Here is an 18,491-nt window from a genome sequence, read left to right on the forward strand (position 1 = left end):
AAAGGGGTTGTGAAGGCAGAGGGAATGAAGGGGAAGGAAGCGCCAACAGCGACCGAGGACAAGCTACCAAACCCACAGGGAAAAGGAAAGTTGGATACGCTGACAAACGAAAGACACGAACACATATGTACAAATATATACATATATATATATTGTGTGTATGTGTGTGTGTGAGGCAAAAATGTCAACTAACGCTTAATAAACCTACGATTTGTAGCACAAATCATCCGACGGAAACCCTACACAGACCATGTATCCACCACATACCTTCCTTGTTTCCTCAGTTGCTTCATGTACTCCTGACTCTTCGCTTCATCTCCTTCACAACAGCACTGTGTGACGACATCTTCGAGTGTCGTGGCAACATCTTTGGGCATTTGTTTCGAATTACCACACACATAGATGGTTGCTCCTGCATCCAGCAACTTCGCGACCCGTCTGGCGTGACGACCAATTTGATGTTGAACGTAGAACTTTTTCTCTCCATCCCTAGAAAATGCGGGAAGAACTTGCAGCTGCTTCAGGTGGTCGCGCTTTAAGTCGGCCCACTCCTGCTGATACAGATAGTCCTTCGTCTCGTTCCGGCATCCGAAGAAAAGAAGGATGGGGACCTCACCCCAAATGTCAGAGTGCCCAGCACATTCGCGAATTAAGGACCGTATAGGCGCCACACCAGTCCCAGTTCCAACACACAGCAGCGGGGCCGGTGTGGAGGGCGTAATCATCGTGCCATCCCAAAGGAAGCAAGTGAAGACATCGCCGGGCTTCGCTGAGGTAAGACGGGAGCTGCATAATCCCCTGCGAGTTCGTTTGTAAGGTGTTTGCCACTCCACAAGTGCGACAGTGAGGTGGAAAGTGTCGCAGTCAACATACGGTGAGGAGGAAATGGAAAAAAGGCGGGCACGCATGGGCGGCATGAAACTAAGCAACAATGCTAGCGGCGGTCGCACAGCTCGGAAGTCATCCAGAACTTCCGCAACATTCCTTTTTTCCCGCTGGCAGTACCACATAAAATCATCCAAGTTATCCGATGACGAGAGTTCCCACAGTCTTTCCTTGAGTTCAGCATCCTCAGCGTAGTGGGCCATCATTCTGAAAAATGAACGACTCACCACCGCTTCCAGGTCCACGTAATGCTTCAAAAAGAACCGAAGCGTCATTGGTCGATTAAAAAACGGTTGCTCCTGTTGTTGGATAATACCCTGTGAGTTGTTGGGTTTTATACAAACCACCTTGTCCCCGTCCTCATTAACTTGGGTCAGTACCCTATCGATGATAGCATCCTCATTAGTACAGTACACTCCCAGTGCGTCTCCAACTTCAAAAGCAAGAGGAGTGTCGTATGGTAGCAAGCTTCCCTCAGCGGGCGTAGTTTCACGCGAGAAAGCAATATGATGCACCGCCTGTAAATGATCTTCCGCTGTAAGCCGTTTGTTCTGAACTAACCTGCAGTTAAACACTGGTTCCCGTCTACGAACTGCCACATCCACGCCCCCTTGTGGCGCGGACTCATCATTACAAGGAACCACCTCGTACTTGCATAGAAGAGGTGCGTCGGAAGGATTTTCCTCTTTGAGATGACTGTCATCTTCACTTACCAAACCTAGAGCGCGCCACAGTTCCAGCACCCATGGCAGGAAAACTTCATCATAGCCCTTCCTGTCACTCTCATCCCCAAGACCGCGATTTAAAAGCGGAGTGCCTCCGAGTTGCCGAAGCCTGTTGTGAAGCATTTTCGCCATGTAATTGAACTTTGGATAAATTGAGTCCCCGGTTCCAAATACAGCGAAGCGCAATCCGTCCATGGATGGAGCTGTGGAATGCAGTAGCTGTGCCCACGAAATTCTAATAGAATCCGGAGCTTCGCCCTGATTGGCATTTGAACATATAATAACCAGCGGTGTGGCATCACGCCACTTATCGAGCGGGAATTCGTCGGCAGGAAGACAAACACAGCGTTTGAACCCACGTTTTATGGCCAGAGAAGCAAACGTGAAGGCCAACTGCTCTGCAGAACCCGTTTGAGTGCCGTAGAGAATGGTTATAGTTCCAATCCCTTCATTTTCCTCCATGACCCACGGTTATTTCTTTGCCACCTCAAACTGCTGTCTGTCGGGAGCGGAACAGACGACGAAAAAAATAATAGTATGAACAGTGAACATCAAAGGGAAATTGCCAAAAAAAGACATCAGCAAAAGAAGTGACGATACTCACAATGTTGACATAATGTAACGACTAAAATGCTCCCCTTCCCCCAACCATCCAGCAAAACACACACACACACACATACACACACAATAAATATATATATATATATATTAAAAAAATAATAAAATAGCGACCGACAAAAGTAAAAATAAACGATGTCATTTTTATCGGCAGGCCATTGAGTTATTATAACTTTCTCCGGAAACTTTCCCTCGGAGCATTTAAGCCTCCTCCCCTGAGGCCGTAGCATTTGCGCAGTAAACGTAAAACACCTCTTCAGGTTCACACGCACTGGAGGGATCCCGAGACCTGATCTCTCCGACTTCCCTCCCGACAGCTTTACTCCCAGCGCCATTTCGCATGCTTTCCACGTGAGGCAGTGAAATCACAGGCTTACCGCATTGATGGGGTGTGCACGAATCCCCCTTTCCGCCTTTCGCTGTATCATGTTGCTCTCCACCGTGTTGGCCAGTGATGCAAACCGATTGGTTAAGAGACGAGTTCCGCCTTTCTTGCCTCATCGCTGCTGCAGAACTGCCGCCGTTATCCGGCTCCTTCACCAACGAACTGCTGCCAGCATTATCAGCAAGGTGAGGCGAATCGGCTGACACCTTCTGCCCCCGAGCCCTCTCGTGGTGTTGCTGCGGCTTTTCCCCACTTTCATCATTATTATCACTATTATTTGCCTCCTCCTCTGGAGAGTCGCCTCCCATACTGTCACACGCATTCTTTAATGCAACCGTGGAGGTAGCAGTATTACTCCGATTTTGTTCTTGCGGAATCTTGGGGCTGAGGGTTGCATCACCCTCCCTGAGAGTCTGTCTTCCTGTCTCAAACGTCTCTTGCGTAATCAGCCGTTGTCGAGCCTCTTGGGCCATCTTCAGCGCCTCCTTTCGTGCCTTCACGTGGTCCATATACCGACGGTAGGCTTGCAGCTTCAAAAGAGAGGAACCACCTGTTATACCAGCTTCTATGCAGGCGAGAAGAGCGTCACGCATTGGGACATCAACGGCAAATTTTTGGCTAACCAACTCGGGGTTGCCCTGGAGGTACTCAAAGTGTTGTCGGAGGGACACTGGTGCCAAAACAACAGACGAGTCAACATTGCAAAGTTTACACGCATGAAGCGACCGCGGCGAGTTCAGTTGTGGAGGGCCAGTGTCGTTGCCTGCGGAATGCGGTGATGAATGGGTGGCGCTACAACAGTTACGCTCCCATTCATCCTGGTAGCTCTCTAAATTTTCAAGGCTAATGAAGCCATCCATCACCACCGTATCGGGTGGCCCTTCAAAGAACAGAGGAAACGGGAGAGGAATCAAGTGGAAGAAACAACAGCAACGCCACATAAAGTGGAAAGTGGGTCGAAATATTAATCATTCAGTGGCAACGCGGGAGGTGCCATTTAAGTTAAAGGAGTAGTGTAAAACAGAAGGAAAAGGATATAAAAAAAATGGAAAGGAGCACACCGGAGGCCTCCTCCCGTACCAACTCAAAAAGAGGCGATAAACAAACTTCAAACCGTCACGCACATCGGAATATGCAACTGCCGCGTCCACTCCCTCTCCGGCCCTATACCCAAACTTTACTACGGCGGTAACACCCAATTTTTGGACTCGGCGCCGTTTCACAGTGAAATGTTGGAAAGCATTGAAAGTATCATTCCATAGGCTTCACGTGTTATCTGTACAAAGGTGCTATCCTGCACCACGCGGCAGCTAAACGTTGGAACAAATCTCTCGTCTGTCAGCGCTCTTGTGGCGATAACAGACCAGCAAGACTGCTCGAATCTTATTTCCTCCCCACCAGCAAATATCTCCACTTTACCCGATAGCACCAGCGTGAACACATCGGAGGGGACACCAGCGCGGTACAACCAAATATTTGCTTTATCATCCTTACTAAGGCCACGTGCGTCGTGTGGTGCACGGGTCTTGTAAAAAGCTGCATACATTTCAACGGCCCGAAGCAAATGGGCGCACTCACCCTGTGAGCAGTCGTGGAATTCAGGCAATGACCTAGACAAAAACAAAGCGACTGCCTTCAACTGGTTCTTGCCCATGTGCACTCGTCGTGAGCATCTTGACGACAAACCAACTTGTCTTCTTTGAGTATATGACGAATTACCCACCAACCTCTTGGGGACAGTATCATATTCATCAAATATTTCGCTGTGAATAAGTTCCTCAATAACATCTTCCAAGGTCACAAGTCCTTTTATCTCGTAGTAGGGATCCCCACACGGTCGTTGTTGTACCTCCTGCACGACGGCAATATGAGACCTTCCAGTTTGGAAACATTCCAACATAGAGCTAAGCTTTGTTTCGGAATGAACGATATGGCAGCTTCTGTTGTAAAACTTTACTAACACAAGCACAGGTGTCTCTTCTTCGGGGTTGACCATCAAGAGGTCTCTTGTGAATAGCGCGCCAACGATGTTATTCCTATTCCCCTGGTATACAGGAATGCGGCTGTGGCCCCTTTCACAGATAAGCTGAATGGTTTCTTCATTCAGAGGTTGACTGGCCTCCAGCATGAACGTCTCCCATATGGGTGTAAGGACATCCATCACAGTTTTCTCATGTAGTTCCATAGCGCCCACCATGAGATCCGCCTCCCGCTCGCCAAGGCCGGATTCGGCACCACGCGCAGCGTGCATAAACATCAGTTTCTTTAACTCGTTTCGCTCATATATCTGCCCAGGGTCCATACCAATAAAACGGTCCAGAACCATACTGAGGGGCTTACAGACTGGGTAGAACAGTAACACGAAGAATTTTACAAGGTACACACTTTTTGCTCCCACACGCAGTGCATGCGCTGACATTATGGCCTGCGGCAACACCTCGCCGCCGATGGTGGTGAGCGCCGTCGCAACTACCGTGGCTCCCCATCCTGACAAATGAGAATCTGTTATTTGCGCAATGAGTGTGTTGACCATCACGTTTCCTAACAGTAGTGTACAGAGAAGCTGGTTTCCGAGGCGACGGATTGGTAAGATTTTCGCGGCGTGGCCTTTGTCCGGCTCTGGGCCGCTGTCCGCAATTATCTCCAACGAGAGAGTGTCAAGTCCCATGATCGCCAGTGTCAATCCAGCAAATATGGCGGCAAAGCAGAGTAGTATACTGTCGGCGACGATGAGAAACCACCAACTTGCCTCTACTTCGCTCGCTACTCCAGCGGCTGCAGCCGTTGGTGTTGGTACCGACGGAAGGGTATGATTATTCACTGAATCATTGAGCGCCACTGCACCAATGACAGCCGTTGCGGTCAGCTTAGCGTATGTCCACCAGGTTCCGTGGTGCCCACCCATCTTTTGGTGGTATCACTTCTTCCCCTCCTATAAATACCACGGCCTTTCCTTGTTGTTTTGCTTCCGGGTATCACCTTGCACTGCTGCAGTGCCCCTTTCCAACCTTTAAGGTAAAGCAAGCAAGTCTGTGAGCGTCACAGCGGAAGAAAAACATTGGTGTTGCGACCAAAGAACAGGTAATAGACGTGATTAAAGGAAGGCAAACAGTAACAAAGAACAGAAGCCCGCTGGGGGGGGGAATTTCTTTTTTCCCCCATTCTTTTCATAATCTCCTGCTTCCCAAAGCATGAGTATCGGTCCTATGACTTTCAGGGTCCACTGCTTAACCGGTGCCTACCCACATTGATTTTTTTACCCAAACCAAAAATGTAACAACACATTACGATGAGGAAATCCCACCCGAGGTTTCTAATGATGTGCGGTAAAAGAATACCATATTTCACTTCACGAAAAAAGCGTATATATATATGTGTGCGTGCGCATTTATATACCTACGGTTTCCCCAAATGTTCGCGCGTGCACATCCACATGCGAAGGAGAAAGAAAGAATGTGGAAAAATCCAACATAGTAAGCGATAAACATGGTCTGACATTCGCTAGCGTTAAGGCGCATATGGTCAGGGTCCGTTTTGTGGCAAAACGAAAAAGAAAAAAGAACGACAAAAAGACATTAGCAATAGAGTATAATGTGATGAAGTTGTAAAATCAAATGTGGAGAAAAACCATCTCTTAAAAACGACACTCTTTTGAGAGGTAGGGATGGGGCTATCAAGTGGACCACACACCTTCTCCTACTAGAGAGTTGCTTTTTTTTTTTACGGAAAAAGAAATTTGCGGCTCCATCCCTCGTAGAACTACTGCAGCATCTCCATTCCAATTACCGCTTACTCACTTATGAGCCGATCGCTGCTACAAGCCGGCAGCCGCCGTTTATTGGTTTTTGAGGATGAAGTGGCGCACAACACCTCCTGCGTGAGCCGCTCAATCAATGCGCCTTCGCTCGCGATCCCCTCCGTGTGTTCGTCACTTTTATCAATGTGCCAGTTAGTCGGATCCCTTTGCTCTGGTAGCAGCGACCGCGTAGAGGCACCATGAATAGTCTTCACTGATTGCTCCGCCTTGGTGGTGGTGGTACCGCGGACATTCGTTCTGGAAAAAGAAGGTGGTAATGTCCACCTCACATTTCTGCTTGTCATGTGATGCCCCTTCAAGTTTGGCAGGGGGAGCACGAAGACCGTCGATCTCTCGCTTTGTTCGTTTCCCCTGCTGCAATTCATATGGTTCGAGCTACGGTGCGACGGTGGAATGTTACTTCCCTTGTCTGTTGCTCCGGCACCGCTGCAATCAAATAGAAAATTGTAAGCCTCCTCCATATTATCTTGTTCCCCTTCGCTACGTTTTGTCACCTCGCTGTCACCAGATCCTACATTCTGTTTACAACACTTGCTAAGTTCACCCTGGACATCATGCTCCACATCCATATCCTCTTCATCCCTCTCAACGGTAGATGTTGGCTGATCAAGTAGCAGCTCTCTGATATACTCCCCATCATCCTCTTCGCTTCGATTTTTCCCGACTGTACGTGCAATTTCAGTGCTCGAGGCAGCGCGCGAAAGGAAATCATCAAACTTATCAACGAAACACACCTCTGGGCCATATACCACCAAAAACTCCTGTAGCAGAGCTTCACACGAGTGTTTGGTACACGTCCCATGGGGTTCCATACCATAACGCTTTAGCCGTAGTTGCAGGTTGCGCATCACCAGTGCATTACTTCCTTCAACTGCGTCACGCAGTAATTGTTGGAGTAGCGCCCTGTCGAATTCATGGCCGTCAGCCAGGTGCAGCGCGATAAGGCGGGAGGCGCAGACCGCGGCCAGTAGTGCAGGTCGGACATGTGGCAATGCAACACCACCATGACATGTGATAAGACGGTTAGAAAGCAGTGAGTATTGTCCGGGCCTCTCTGTTTCAGTTGTGGGAATACCAACAAACAATGCCAACTGATGAAAAGTACAAACACACTGAAAATCTGTCTTCAAGTGCGCGTAGAGAAGGGGAAGCCCGTCTAGAACATTTCCATACACCCCTTGGTTGCCCGTACAGACAGTTGGGGCTGCATGAATTAGCTTCACGATGTTTGGGGATGCAAGGAGTGTGACGATCTCCGCGGGGAAACCGCAACAAGGTGCACCCGCTGTGGATAGACGACAAAGCAGTGAAATGGTGCTGTCAAAAACGATTACAGCACCCTGAGCAGTGGCAATTTCCAGAGAGAATCTATCTTTATCCGGTTGCTGTACACAGTAAAGTCCTGTGACTGTTGCGCTACAGATGGCCTGCAGCACCACCTCGTCACCGCAGCGCGGCGCATACGGCAGATCAACGCGCAAATAATACCGATCCAGGCATCCCGCGCCTTCATTTGTGTCTACGCCGTGAGCGGAAATAGATAGGGGATGACCCACTGATGTGCACATATACAATACATTCGCTGCACCACGGCTGGTGTGCAGAAACGTTGAATGCAGCATAACGCACCCTTCACTATCGCGATCTATCACAAACTGCACGTCGGGGTGGTCAACCAACGCAAGTGCATCAGGGAAACGGATCGCGAACTCATGTGTGATTGCAGAGTGCCGCAGCCCTCCTGGTGTGATGAAGTTTAATTTGTACACTGCCCGCACCTCACCCACGGAAGCTTTGAACGTTGGTAACAGAAGGGCCAAAATGTTCACGGCGCGGCGAAGCACCTCAGGTTGAGACTGCAGGGAATAAAATGAGTTAGCTGTTCTTGTTGACGAAGACGATGCGATGACTTCATTTGAGAGACGAACAACACTATGGTCTTCCGACCACTCGAGAACAGGGGGCACCGATCCGCCAACCAGCTCCTTCCGCTCCAGCGTGTGGAGCGTGGCAACAGATAACTGCCCGAGGCGTGTTTGTTCCTTCAACAGCGCATACGATACGAAGTAAGTGGGAACAACACCACTTAATTCGGAAATCACGCCATCTCCGCATTGCTCACGCGTACGTTCTTGCTCGTTACGCCACCCATCAGATACCCAAGGCTGCCAACGCACAAGCGGCCCCTCATCTCCATCTTCACCAAGTGTTGTCGAGCTTAAGGAAAGGAACAGTGGCACAAGAGGCATAAGAGCGCTCTTAAACGCCTCAAACGACATGTCTGATGGCACCGTTTCCATCGATATCGCCCTTCGCCACACAGTTCTCACGGGAAGTGGTTGAGCGGGAATGACACGAAGCAAATGTCGGGGTGTTAGGTGAGGACACACGGTAGGGTGGATCGCTGATATGTACTGGTTAAGCGCTTCATCCAATTCAGCGGCTGACGCCCCAGATGGCGATAACATTTTTCTCACTTTGCGCAACGCCCCAGCCGGCAGGTGTTGCCATAGCTTCATATGGTTCCTCATCCGAACAAAAAGGTTGGGGCACAGCAGAACTTGAAGTGGCGTTGACGCGCACAAAATAATAATAATAATAATGTATATATACATGAATACAGTAGTAGAAGGGATTGTGAGCCACACTCCATCTGCATCCCACCGTAAATATCTGCCATTGCGTCTTTGTTTTTTTTGGTTGTACGAACAGGAAAAAGGCCACGCGCGTCAAAGGCACCATCGCCCCCCCCCCCCTCTCGTCTACACCAATATGACTGCTATCACAACCTCCGCAACAGCTCATCCATCTTCGCCACGATTCGTTCCTTCAGTGCCGATCCTGCCTCTAGGTAGATGAATGTATTACCGAACCGCCACGAAAGCCAGCAATACATTTCTGCATGACGGTATAAGTCTTCCATCCGCGACAATATACGATGTGCTCGTTCACTGTCCTTATGAGTTTTTAAGTGCGCACATTGCCCCACGAGTTGTTCAAACTCCTCATCAATACGGAGGCGAACGGGCCCCCCGGTAGCATGATCACGCGCAAAACAACGCAGCAGGTCGAATGTGTCCTTGTTGCGTGTATTCACCGGTACGTAGCAGAAAAGGATCCTATCGGTAAGAGACAGACCTGGCACGGCATCCAACTCCCTTGCAACCTGCAGCAGCGACCGCGACAGGTCACACGGAAAAAACAAATCGGAGGTCTTACACTGACTGGAGAAGTCCTTTACATGACCGTAGAATACATCTTGCGGCACCACACCTGAGGTCTTCAATCTCTTCTTGTCGGAATTCATTGTGACATACAGCTCCAATATGTCGGCTGTGGGCAGTAATCCAGCCCTCTGCAGAGGGGAAAGTCGAGCGTTAATAGCGCTTTCAAGTGTCGGAAAGTCATCCGCGTGAAGTGTGGTACAGCGGCCGAAAGTGTTGGCCCTGAGTACTCCAAACCGGCCGGCGCGACCGGCTACCTGCACCGTGGTTGCCTGCGGTAAGCTTGTCATCTGTTTTCCGTCGAATTTTTTCATTGATACGAAAATAATGCGCTCAATGCTCATGTTCAAGCCATAGGCAATAGCATCCGTGGACACTAAAACATGTTTTTTCGAGTCCTTGCCCTCTACCGCTTCCCGGACCCCACGGTTGAATGCGTCAGCCTGGGCCTCACGCACGGCAAAGGGCATAGAGCCATATATATAGTGAGCCGCAACGCCAGGCAGCTTTTCCAGCTGTGATTTCATAGCAAAAATCATCTTGCGCGAGAAGCACACAAGGCAATCACCGTTTTCGACTTGCCGCAGATCTCCCCCTAACGCGGCTGATGTCCTGAGGGGAGCCAGCCGCTGATGTGGCACTAAACGAAGTCCCTTGAGCTCACGCGTTTTATACAACAAACTGCGGATAAGAGGTATTGCCCGTTCTTCTCCGCAGAGGTGAATCTCACGTGCCGGCAACCCCAATATGGCACGCGTCCATGCCCAACCCCTGTCCCCATCACCAATCATCTGCACCTCGTCAATTACCCCAACGTCAATTTGATAGTCAATAGGAGTCATTTCCACCGTGCATGAGACGTGCTCCGCTCCACCACCAAATTGCCGCTCGTCCCCGATAAGCAAGTCGCAAGGCACGCTCGCGTTAATACGCTTCCACACTTGCGCCGCCAGTGCTTTGATCGGCGCACAATAAACACCGCTCTTCGCCTTTACCAATTCCTCCAACGCCGCGTGAGTCTTCCCACTATTTGTTGGCCCATGATGAAAGATGAAACGCCGGCGCATGAAGCGTGCCTTCGGGTACCAGTCCCACGGTTCACCCATCGTCACCCTCAGTGGCGCCTTCCGCGCGATGTACCAAACCCCAAACTCCCTGAGAACAATGTTAATCCGTTCAAGATCACCGGGGGCCTGAACAAGTTCACCCAACCATGGTGGTGTGGCACCTGAACAGCCCTCCTCTGAGAATTCACCGAGATGCCGCAAAGCGTTCTCCACTGACATATCATGAATGAGCTGCCGCAGTTGCTCCCGGGCGCTGCTGCTGCGGTAGATATAGTCACATACTGTTTGGATCAGTTTCCCCTCGCCATGGTTTGTGCAGTACGATTTAAAACACAGAAAGAGAACAGGTGCAGTAACTGACAAACGGCGCATACTGGTTGTGACGATAGCCTGCTAAAAAAAATTCCTCTCCTCACACGAACAGCCACCCTCTTATCATTTCAAGGATTCCCCCACCAAGACACGTGAGGAGGCGACTCGCACGAGGAAAACGTCGAAAAAATGATCTAGGAAAAAAGTGAGAAATTGCGTGTCACAGAGTCGCCATATGATATACCGCTGGTGCCAATGCAGCCCACAAAAGCGAAGGGAAGGGAGGACCAAAGGAGACGCAGTGCAGCATATCTGTGGAATACGAAGCAGTGCCACACTCCTAACAAAATGGATGGGGGACTAAATAGTATAAATAATTACTTAAGACACACCAAGATCGCTGCGTTTACAGGAGAGATAGAGAAAGAGGTAAGGAAAAAAAGTGATGTAAACGCCCTCTCCACTGCTTTAATAAATCACGATTTCCTTTATTCAGTTATTGTTTTTTTTCTTTTACCGAGGACTGCCGTTCTCTCTTGTCGCCTTTCACCACCTGTCTCTGACTGTAGGTGGTCAGATACACGAAGGAAGTGCCAACTTTTTTTCACCCGCAGCACCCTTTTCCCTCCGCCATCTGCACACGTACAGAAAAAGAAAATCCTCCCCGTGGTGAAAAGAAGAAACAACAACGAAAACAATATTGGGTTATTGCTGCCACAAAGCTCTATATTTATCTTTTTTCTTTTTATGTGCTGCCATTCTACTCACGCCACCCTCTTTCCCTGGAGAAAAGGAAACATCACTGCTCTTCCTCATTCTGACACTGCGCACCGTAAGACATCTCCGCCCCTCGGTCTGCCTCACCGAAGAGAAAGTCTTTTTCATGTTCCTGCAGAAGTTCCACGCTACGGCGCAAATCAATAAATAAGGAGTAAACCTTCTTGATGTCATGAATCGACACGGTTGAAGATCGGCGCTTCTGTGCGACGAGGCTTGCCGTCGTGATGAGCTGAAGAACATAACGCAGGGACGTGCTTTTGCCCAACATGGTGAGGAGCGCAACCGCCTCATCATCCATCTCCACGTCCTCTTCTTCACATCGGATATGAATGATCTTGCTTAGTTCGGCCTCACTGTAAGGCTTAGTCGTTATAATGACCATCCGATCCAGGAGGTCGATGGGAATGCCATGAGGGGCTTTGTATTGTGTCCCACGAATACGGGCGATACCACGGTTGGAGGCCATGACGACCACAGGCGCAAGTGGGCTCTCAAGAGCCCTGTTGAGCCATGAAAAGCATTCGATATCCAACATGTGAACTTCATCAATAAAAAGAACACCGGGAATAATCTCGCCCTTCCCTTCCTCACGCCACTCCGCTACTCGCTGGTCAATCTGCTCACGTACCTCGTGCTTTATCTCGCCCGTGTCACCAGCAAAGAGAGCAAGAAATCCCTGTTGCCTGGAGTTAATCACGTCAATCTCGTGCAGTGTAACAGTGTGGACAACTTCTTTTCGTTTTGATAACTCACCCTCAGGGGTTTGCACAAAACGAGTGTTCGCAGACATAGCATCGTAGTCCTTGCTGCGAATAAAACTACGACCAAGCTTATTAACACGACCTGTTGCCTTATCAATAGTGATGACATCACCCACCTGTACCTTTTCCCTTTGGAGGCTCTCAATCATTTTCAATCCAAGATCAAAGGTAGACTCCATGTCGGATGTCTTTAACACAAGTTGCCCTGTGCGGCCCTTTGCCTCCGCTGGGTTGACAGACGGTCGATCAATAGAAATCTCCACGACCTCGCCCTCTATCATCTCCGTCTCTTCCTTAATACGCACACCAATGCTACGGCGAAATGCCTGCGTCAACGCCTCCGTCTTCGACATCTCCAGTGAGAATATTTCACTTCCAGCAATCATCGTAAAAGGCGTCTCAGCACCCAGTGCTTGCGCCATTCCCATCGCAATAGCCGTTTTACCCGTACCAGGGCCGCCAGCAAGGAGGACACAGCGACCAGCAATTTTTCCTTCACGGATCATCTGAACTACGACGCCTGCAGCGCGGCGCGCCTCGACCTGTCCGACCATTCCCTGACTGCTCATACGTGCCTCAAGGGCATCGTCAAGTCCGAGACCGCGGATATGAGAATGGGCACCAATGCGCTCCACCCGCGTGAGGTCACGTACCTCTTCTGCACGTATATTTGTCTCAGCCATCTTGATCTGTTAATGTTGAGGGCACGTCCGGAAACGTGTAGGGGGAAACAAATATGAAAATCCTAAAACGTCTGAGCAGTAGAGCATAGAAACACAAGAAAAAGTAAGAAATAAGAGAGTTTATGCACACATGTACACGGGGATTTTTCTTGTCCTCAATACCCATCGCAAATGGATGGAAGTCCATAAAATTTTGTGGTGCTTGCGCAGTTACGGAAACCGTTTATAAAGATCATTATTTAGGGTAAACTGAGGCACAAAAAGTAAAGAAAGAGGGGACCATAGGCACCGGAACAACAGACACACGGAGATGCGAAACAAAAGTAGATTAAGCAGGTATTTGCCAGCGTAAACGCGATGAAGCCCCCATAACAGAATTTTACACAACACAATTCGGCTTCTCGCATTTCTCGTCACCCCTATTCCCTTTGTGTAATTCGCCTGCTTCTCTCCACCCCCCCCCTACACCGCTTAATTTGGTGACAAAGTGCCCTTCTACTTCTGTCATCGACGTCACGTGTGCCGATAACTTGTTCGGCACCCTTTTCTGAGCCTGCACTCACGTTCTCCTTCGACCGGGAGTTAAAAAGCCCAACAAGACCTCCTTTAAGTTTCACAATAAATAGTGTGGCACCGCGCACACAACAACGCCGTGCACCGTTTCATCGAGGACCGTTATGCCTTTGAGTATCCCCGTCTCCAACACCGCCTCCGTTCTGACAGTATCTCCCCCTCCCCTCTACAGGTTCGACGGGGGCACTACCTTTTCCGCAAGCTCTACAAACTTCCTCTTTGCCTCATCTTTGCTCAACTTTTCGTACTTTTTGCGTGCATTCCATTTGGTCGATGCCACAACATTCACGCGCGACGGTTTGGGAGTCTTGACTGGCCCACCCGTCGCCTGATGCCAGAGGCCGTAGAGATCTAACTTAGTCTGAATGGACATCCTTGGTCGCGTAGCCTTTACCCCTAACGTCTTCGAGAGCCGTTGGAACTTTTCATCAAGCGTTTCCTCCACCATGTTGTCGGCGAAATAATGCACCCTTCATCCAAAGAAGATATTAAGTGTAAATTAAGAGGGAATAAAAGAGATGTACAAGCTCTTGTAAGAACGGTTGGACACCTGCGAGGAACAGGGGAGGGAGCAGTAACAAGAGCACACGCGTGCGACAAAAAAAATAACACGACATCCCTGTTCGTAAGTCTTCGCGCACCAACAACAGCAACGGACGTAACAAACTTTCCTTAGAGTGGTAGTCGCAGTCAATTTGCTCGTAAGGTGCGCGACGGCACCCAGTAATACTGAGGGAAAGGGAGTCGGCTTGGCAACAAGAAGTACTCTGAAGAGCAGTCTTTTGCATAAAGGCGGAGGACAAATGGGGGGAGGGGGAAGGCGAGAAAACCTCAAATTGTCCGCACGGCAAACCTCCCAGCCGTCGTAACATATTTGACACCTTTGTAGGGCTTTGTCAAATCATTCAACACCTGAACACTGTCGACGCGGATGCTACTCAGTAGATAGTTTGGGATGCTGAACTCAACTAACGCAGAGCCTCCTGTACACGGCGCTAGTCCCTCCTTTTCCCTCTCCGTACCAAACGTAAACTCGCCACTAAGTGAGCACGTGCCACGATGAAGTGACCCTACATTCCACACCAGCATGTTACGTGCCTTCTTAAAGTTCGTGTTCCCGTGTGAGATGCTGTGCACCTGCACCGCCTCTGTCTGGGGCGGAAGGGGAAGGTGGATGATAAGTTTCTGAATCTCGTATTCCCTGCTCCTTGCTGCGAGACCAGAACCACGGAATCCCACCATACAGTTAAATCGACCAACACTGGCATTAAAAGTAATTTGCGGTGTAACATAGAAGGGAACCTGCACACTATTGGCCATTTTACAGCGGTACTGCAACAGCGTAAACTTCCCATCAACAGGTATAAAACTGATCATGCGGTCGACCTCGTAACGGCTACGTCGAACACACCGATGCATGGCAATGTCTTCGATGCAATCGATGCCAGTTAACCGCATGATGACTTCGGGCAGCCCACTCAGACGACAGTTCACCTCCACGGCACCACGGACAGCGCTCTGCACCACATTTCCTTCGCAATCGACTATGCAATCCAAATTTTCCACTATATCGAAGAAAATCTCATTTGATGAGTGCTTTGTCGCAGGGTCCCGCCACGGTACGGCACGGGAACCCATATGGCGCCGCTTTATCGCTACTGGTGCTTCCAGAGCACTACGAAACACATTTTCTAACGACGGTGGAAGCACCAACTCCTCTAGCACGTGCATTTCAGTTGTCAGTGGGTATCCATTGTCAATGAGCTCCACAAGCAATTGATACACCAAAGAAAAATTCTCACGCAACGTGCTCTCAGAGATGACTTTGAGGTACTTTTGCACCACTTTTGCGGCCAGCGCTAGGACTTCCATCACGAATAGGGGGAAACACTCACTTGTTGCAACCGCCAGGAGGACGACATCGTTACGATGGATTTGAATAAAGGCAAACCGGCTGTACGTAATAACAGCGGGTGCCTCTTCAATCGAACGCAATGGAGTCATATAGGTGCACCAGAAGTCTTCCAGGCTGGAGCGGGGTACCTTCTCACGGAATTCCTTCTCAATAATAACCTCGCCATGCTTATTAAGGAAGAAAAGGCCGGTTATCATGTTCCTCTGATCTCAGTTTGTCTTCTACAGAACACCCCGCCAACACAACAATCACCTACATGCGGAAGTTAAAAGCAGCAGTGGAAGTCAATTTAAAAAAAAAAGAAGACGAGGGAGAAGTAAGAGGAGAGAAATCATTATTGATGTATACAAAAAATAAAATGCCAAGTGAAGGGTCCGACACGCGACCGCGAAGGCACCAGCATCAGCAACATCACCCGAACACCCGTGCAGGCAAGCAACGGAAAGAAAGGAACCATACCCAAAATGCGTATCATTATTTTTATACCTTCTGCGTCTACGCTTCAAGAGGAAAAAAAACCCTTCCCCCAAAAGCTAGCTGGTGGGGGATGGTAATATAGTGAAGCACCTCCAAGCAGACACTGCGGCCTCCCTACTCCAAGCAGCAAAGTTGTGGATAATCCTCAACAAACACACTGCACTAGAGAGGTGGTTCAGTGCTCAGAATCATGAAACAGAAACACAGCAAAAAAAGAAAAAAAGGAGGGAAAGGCTTCTTGTTTTTTTTTCTTGCACAAAAGAGATAATGCCGGACACAGCAACGCAGCAGGCAACCAAACAAGAAAAAAAAAACAGAAACCAGATCCGACCAACACAGAAACAAATATATGTATAAATATTTACGCATAATTCATTGAATGCATAAAACTCCGATTTTCTTCCTCTACATTCACCTCTTTCCCTTTTTCTTAGCGTTCGCCCCCCTCACACCTCAAGACACCTAACCCCAGTGGGAGCACATCAAGCATATGAAAATATTGAAGTATTCAGTATCAGGCATAGTCATAACAGCCAAAGCGAGAAAAACAAACAATCGTAGTGGCATGAAAGCCCTTATTATCCCTAGCTCACAAACAAAACAGAAAAAAAAACATTCCCTCAACCACAACACAAGGGGGACAAAAACTGTGGGGTTAAAAGATAGAACAAACAGTGACTTCTCAAAGTGGCACCGTAAACCGAGCATGCTCCACTTCAGTTGCCTTCACCCAAATCGCTGCCGTCCCGCTGACTCCCATGCGCACCACCGCCGGTGCCACCACGACCTCGGCCGCGACCTCGCCCACGGCTGCCAGCAGCACCGCGACCACCACCGCGGCTGCCGCCACCTCGCCCAGCACCGCGACCACCAGCACGGCTGCCACCACCACCACCACGCCCACGACTGATTTGGGAACGTTCCTCTTCCTCCTTCACCTCAGACTCGGGGAGCGGGGCCTGGTAACCAATGTGGTTCACATCCAGCGGCTTCAACGACAGCGTAATAAGAATCGTTGAAACTTTCCGCTCCACCTCCTTCTTCTCTGTCTTATCATCATTACCCTCGTACGTGTCGTGGATAACTTCAGACGAGATTTCGGTCGTCTGATGAAGGCCAGCCACACGGCGCTTCAGCACTTCCGCGACGCCGACCGCGCTGCGGATAGCAGCACCCATAGCACTGATCTTCACGGAGTCATACTTCGGTTTCCCCTCCTCACCACGTAGGAGCGCTAACGCATACGTGATGTAACCACGGCTTCCAGGCCTCGCAGTCACACGGATCTCATTCTCAGCACCCTGGCCCTTTTCCTTAGCACCCTCGTTTTTGGTTCGTTGGCGATCGTCGTGCGACGGATATGAAGGCATCGTCAGCTTGTGCTTGAAAATACAGGTTTACCTTGGTGAGTTATTAATGCGATTAATGTGTATTGAATATATATTGCTTTTATTTATATACCCAAATATATGTATTCTTGTGGAAAGGCGAGTCAACAAGAGGCCGAGTTACTCCTGCAAAGCATATTTATATAAAAAAAATAGAAGGGATTGCGGTAAACAATGAAACGTAGCACAAGAAAGAGAGGCAACGTATTTTTCATAGAAGCTCGGTACCACTTAAATTTTGACGTACGTGGAGGATAGAACAAAACACACGTCTGTAGGCCGCACGTGGTGGACAGGAAGACACCAGAGTACGGGCCAGAAACACTTAAAACAGTAGCTGCCTAACACGCACGGGCACACAACCAAAGCAAAAAAAAAATCTGCCACACCACACATCACTGAAACATTCACCATAGAAACGGTCCCGGTCCTTTTATCGTGGCTTCCACCAAGGTGGTACTGGTGCTCTTCCTACAGGGTTGTACACTCGATCCCAACAAAACTCATTGTTCGCTAATCACGTAATTGACGCTTAAATGTCCGTGACGGAGCCCACCGCTCCGCTTGGACGAGTTGACAGTTGACACACGCCCCATCAGGGCGGAGGAGCGCTGGAACGATTCGTCCCTCGAGCACCCAAAGAACGATAACGGCTCGTGGTTGAGGCACCTCTTCTTTTTCAGCCAAACTAATACCTGCATTTTATTGTTGGAGCCTCTTTCTGAATTTTTCGGCGGCGGCCCACTCGTACCAACTAATCGAAGTCACGTTTTTAGTCCATCCTTCCCTGTCCTGGTCGTGTGGTTCAGCAGTCAAATGCTGCCCTCGCCCCTCACAAATGAGGTATTCGAGCGACGATACACGAATCGTGCACCTTGAGG

General features: G+C 49.4%; 9 protein-coding genes across 9 annotated transcripts, besides 6 other annotated features; all 9 read right to left on the reverse strand.

The window, feature by feature from the left end:
- Positions 1-18,491: part of a sequence feature (sequence corresponds to BAC RPCI93-29M18) that runs on past both edges of the window.
- Positions 120-172: a microsatellite.
- On the reverse strand, positions 240-2,072 carry Tb927.4.1950 (NADPH--cytochrome p450 reductase, putative; the record flags this gene model as incomplete). Its single annotated transcript, XM_839252.1, has 1 exon — positions 240-2,072. The coding sequence occupies one exon, from the start codon at positions 2,070-2,072 to the stop codon at positions 240-242; it is 1,833 nt and encodes a 610-aa protein (XP_844345.1).
- Positions 2,271-2,297: a microsatellite.
- Positions 2,298-2,337: a sequence feature (AT_rich).
- On the reverse strand, positions 2,430-3,554 carry Tb927.4.1960 (hypothetical protein, conserved; the record flags this gene model as incomplete). The annotated part of the gene is made up of 1 exon (XM_839253.1): positions 2,430-3,554. The coding sequence occupies one exon, from the start codon at positions 3,552-3,554 to the stop codon at positions 2,430-2,432; it is 1,125 nt and encodes a 374-aa protein (XP_844346.1).
- On the reverse strand, positions 3,833-5,518 carry Tb927.4.1970 (hypothetical protein, conserved; the record flags this gene model as incomplete). Its single annotated transcript, XM_839254.1, has 1 exon — positions 3,833-5,518. One exon carries the CDS (start codon positions 5,516-5,518, stop codon positions 3,833-3,835), a length of 1,686 nt encoding a protein of 561 aa, XP_844347.1.
- Tb927.4.1980 (hypothetical protein, conserved) lies at positions 6,403-8,898 on the reverse strand (the record flags this gene model as incomplete). Its single annotated transcript, XM_839255.1, has 1 exon — positions 6,403-8,898. One exon carries the CDS (start codon positions 8,896-8,898, stop codon positions 6,403-6,405), a length of 2,496 nt encoding a protein of 831 aa, XP_844348.1.
- Positions 9,014-9,042: a sequence feature (AT_rich).
- On the reverse strand, positions 9,213-11,093 carry Tb927.4.1990 (RNA helicase, putative; the record flags this gene model as incomplete). The annotated part of the gene is made up of 1 exon (XM_839256.1): positions 9,213-11,093. The coding sequence occupies one exon, from the start codon at positions 11,091-11,093 to the stop codon at positions 9,213-9,215; it is 1,881 nt and encodes a 626-aa protein (XP_844349.1).
- On the reverse strand, positions 11,833-13,257 carry Tb927.4.2000 (RuvB-like DNA helicase, putative; the record flags this gene model as incomplete). The annotated part of the gene is made up of 1 exon (XM_839257.1): positions 11,833-13,257. One exon carries the CDS (start codon positions 13,255-13,257, stop codon positions 11,833-11,835), a length of 1,425 nt encoding a protein of 474 aa, XP_844350.1.
- Tb927.4.2010 (acyl-CoA binding protein, putative) lies at positions 13,997-14,278 on the reverse strand (the record flags this gene model as incomplete). The annotated part of the gene is made up of 1 exon (XM_839258.1): positions 13,997-14,278. The coding sequence occupies one exon, from the start codon at positions 14,276-14,278 to the stop codon at positions 13,997-13,999; it is 282 nt and encodes a 93-aa protein (XP_844351.1).
- Positions 14,662-15,942, reverse strand: Tb927.4.2020 (mu-adaptin 3, putative; the record flags this gene model as incomplete). Its single annotated transcript, XM_839259.1, has 1 exon — positions 14,662-15,942. The coding sequence occupies one exon, from the start codon at positions 15,940-15,942 to the stop codon at positions 14,662-14,664; it is 1,281 nt and encodes a 426-aa protein (XP_844352.1).
- On the reverse strand, positions 16,939-17,592 carry Tb927.4.2030 (hypothetical protein, conserved; the record flags this gene model as incomplete). Its single annotated transcript, XM_839260.1, has 1 exon — positions 16,939-17,592. One exon carries the CDS (start codon positions 17,590-17,592, stop codon positions 16,939-16,941), a length of 654 nt encoding a protein of 217 aa, XP_844353.1.
- Positions 17,043-17,120: a microsatellite.

Source organism: Trypanosoma brucei, chromosome 4 (genome assembly GCF_000002445.2).
Source record: "Trypanosoma brucei brucei TREU927 chromosome 4, complete sequence".
NCBI classification, from domain to species: Eukaryota; Euglenozoa; class Kinetoplastea; order Trypanosomatida; family Trypanosomatidae; genus Trypanosoma; species Trypanosoma brucei.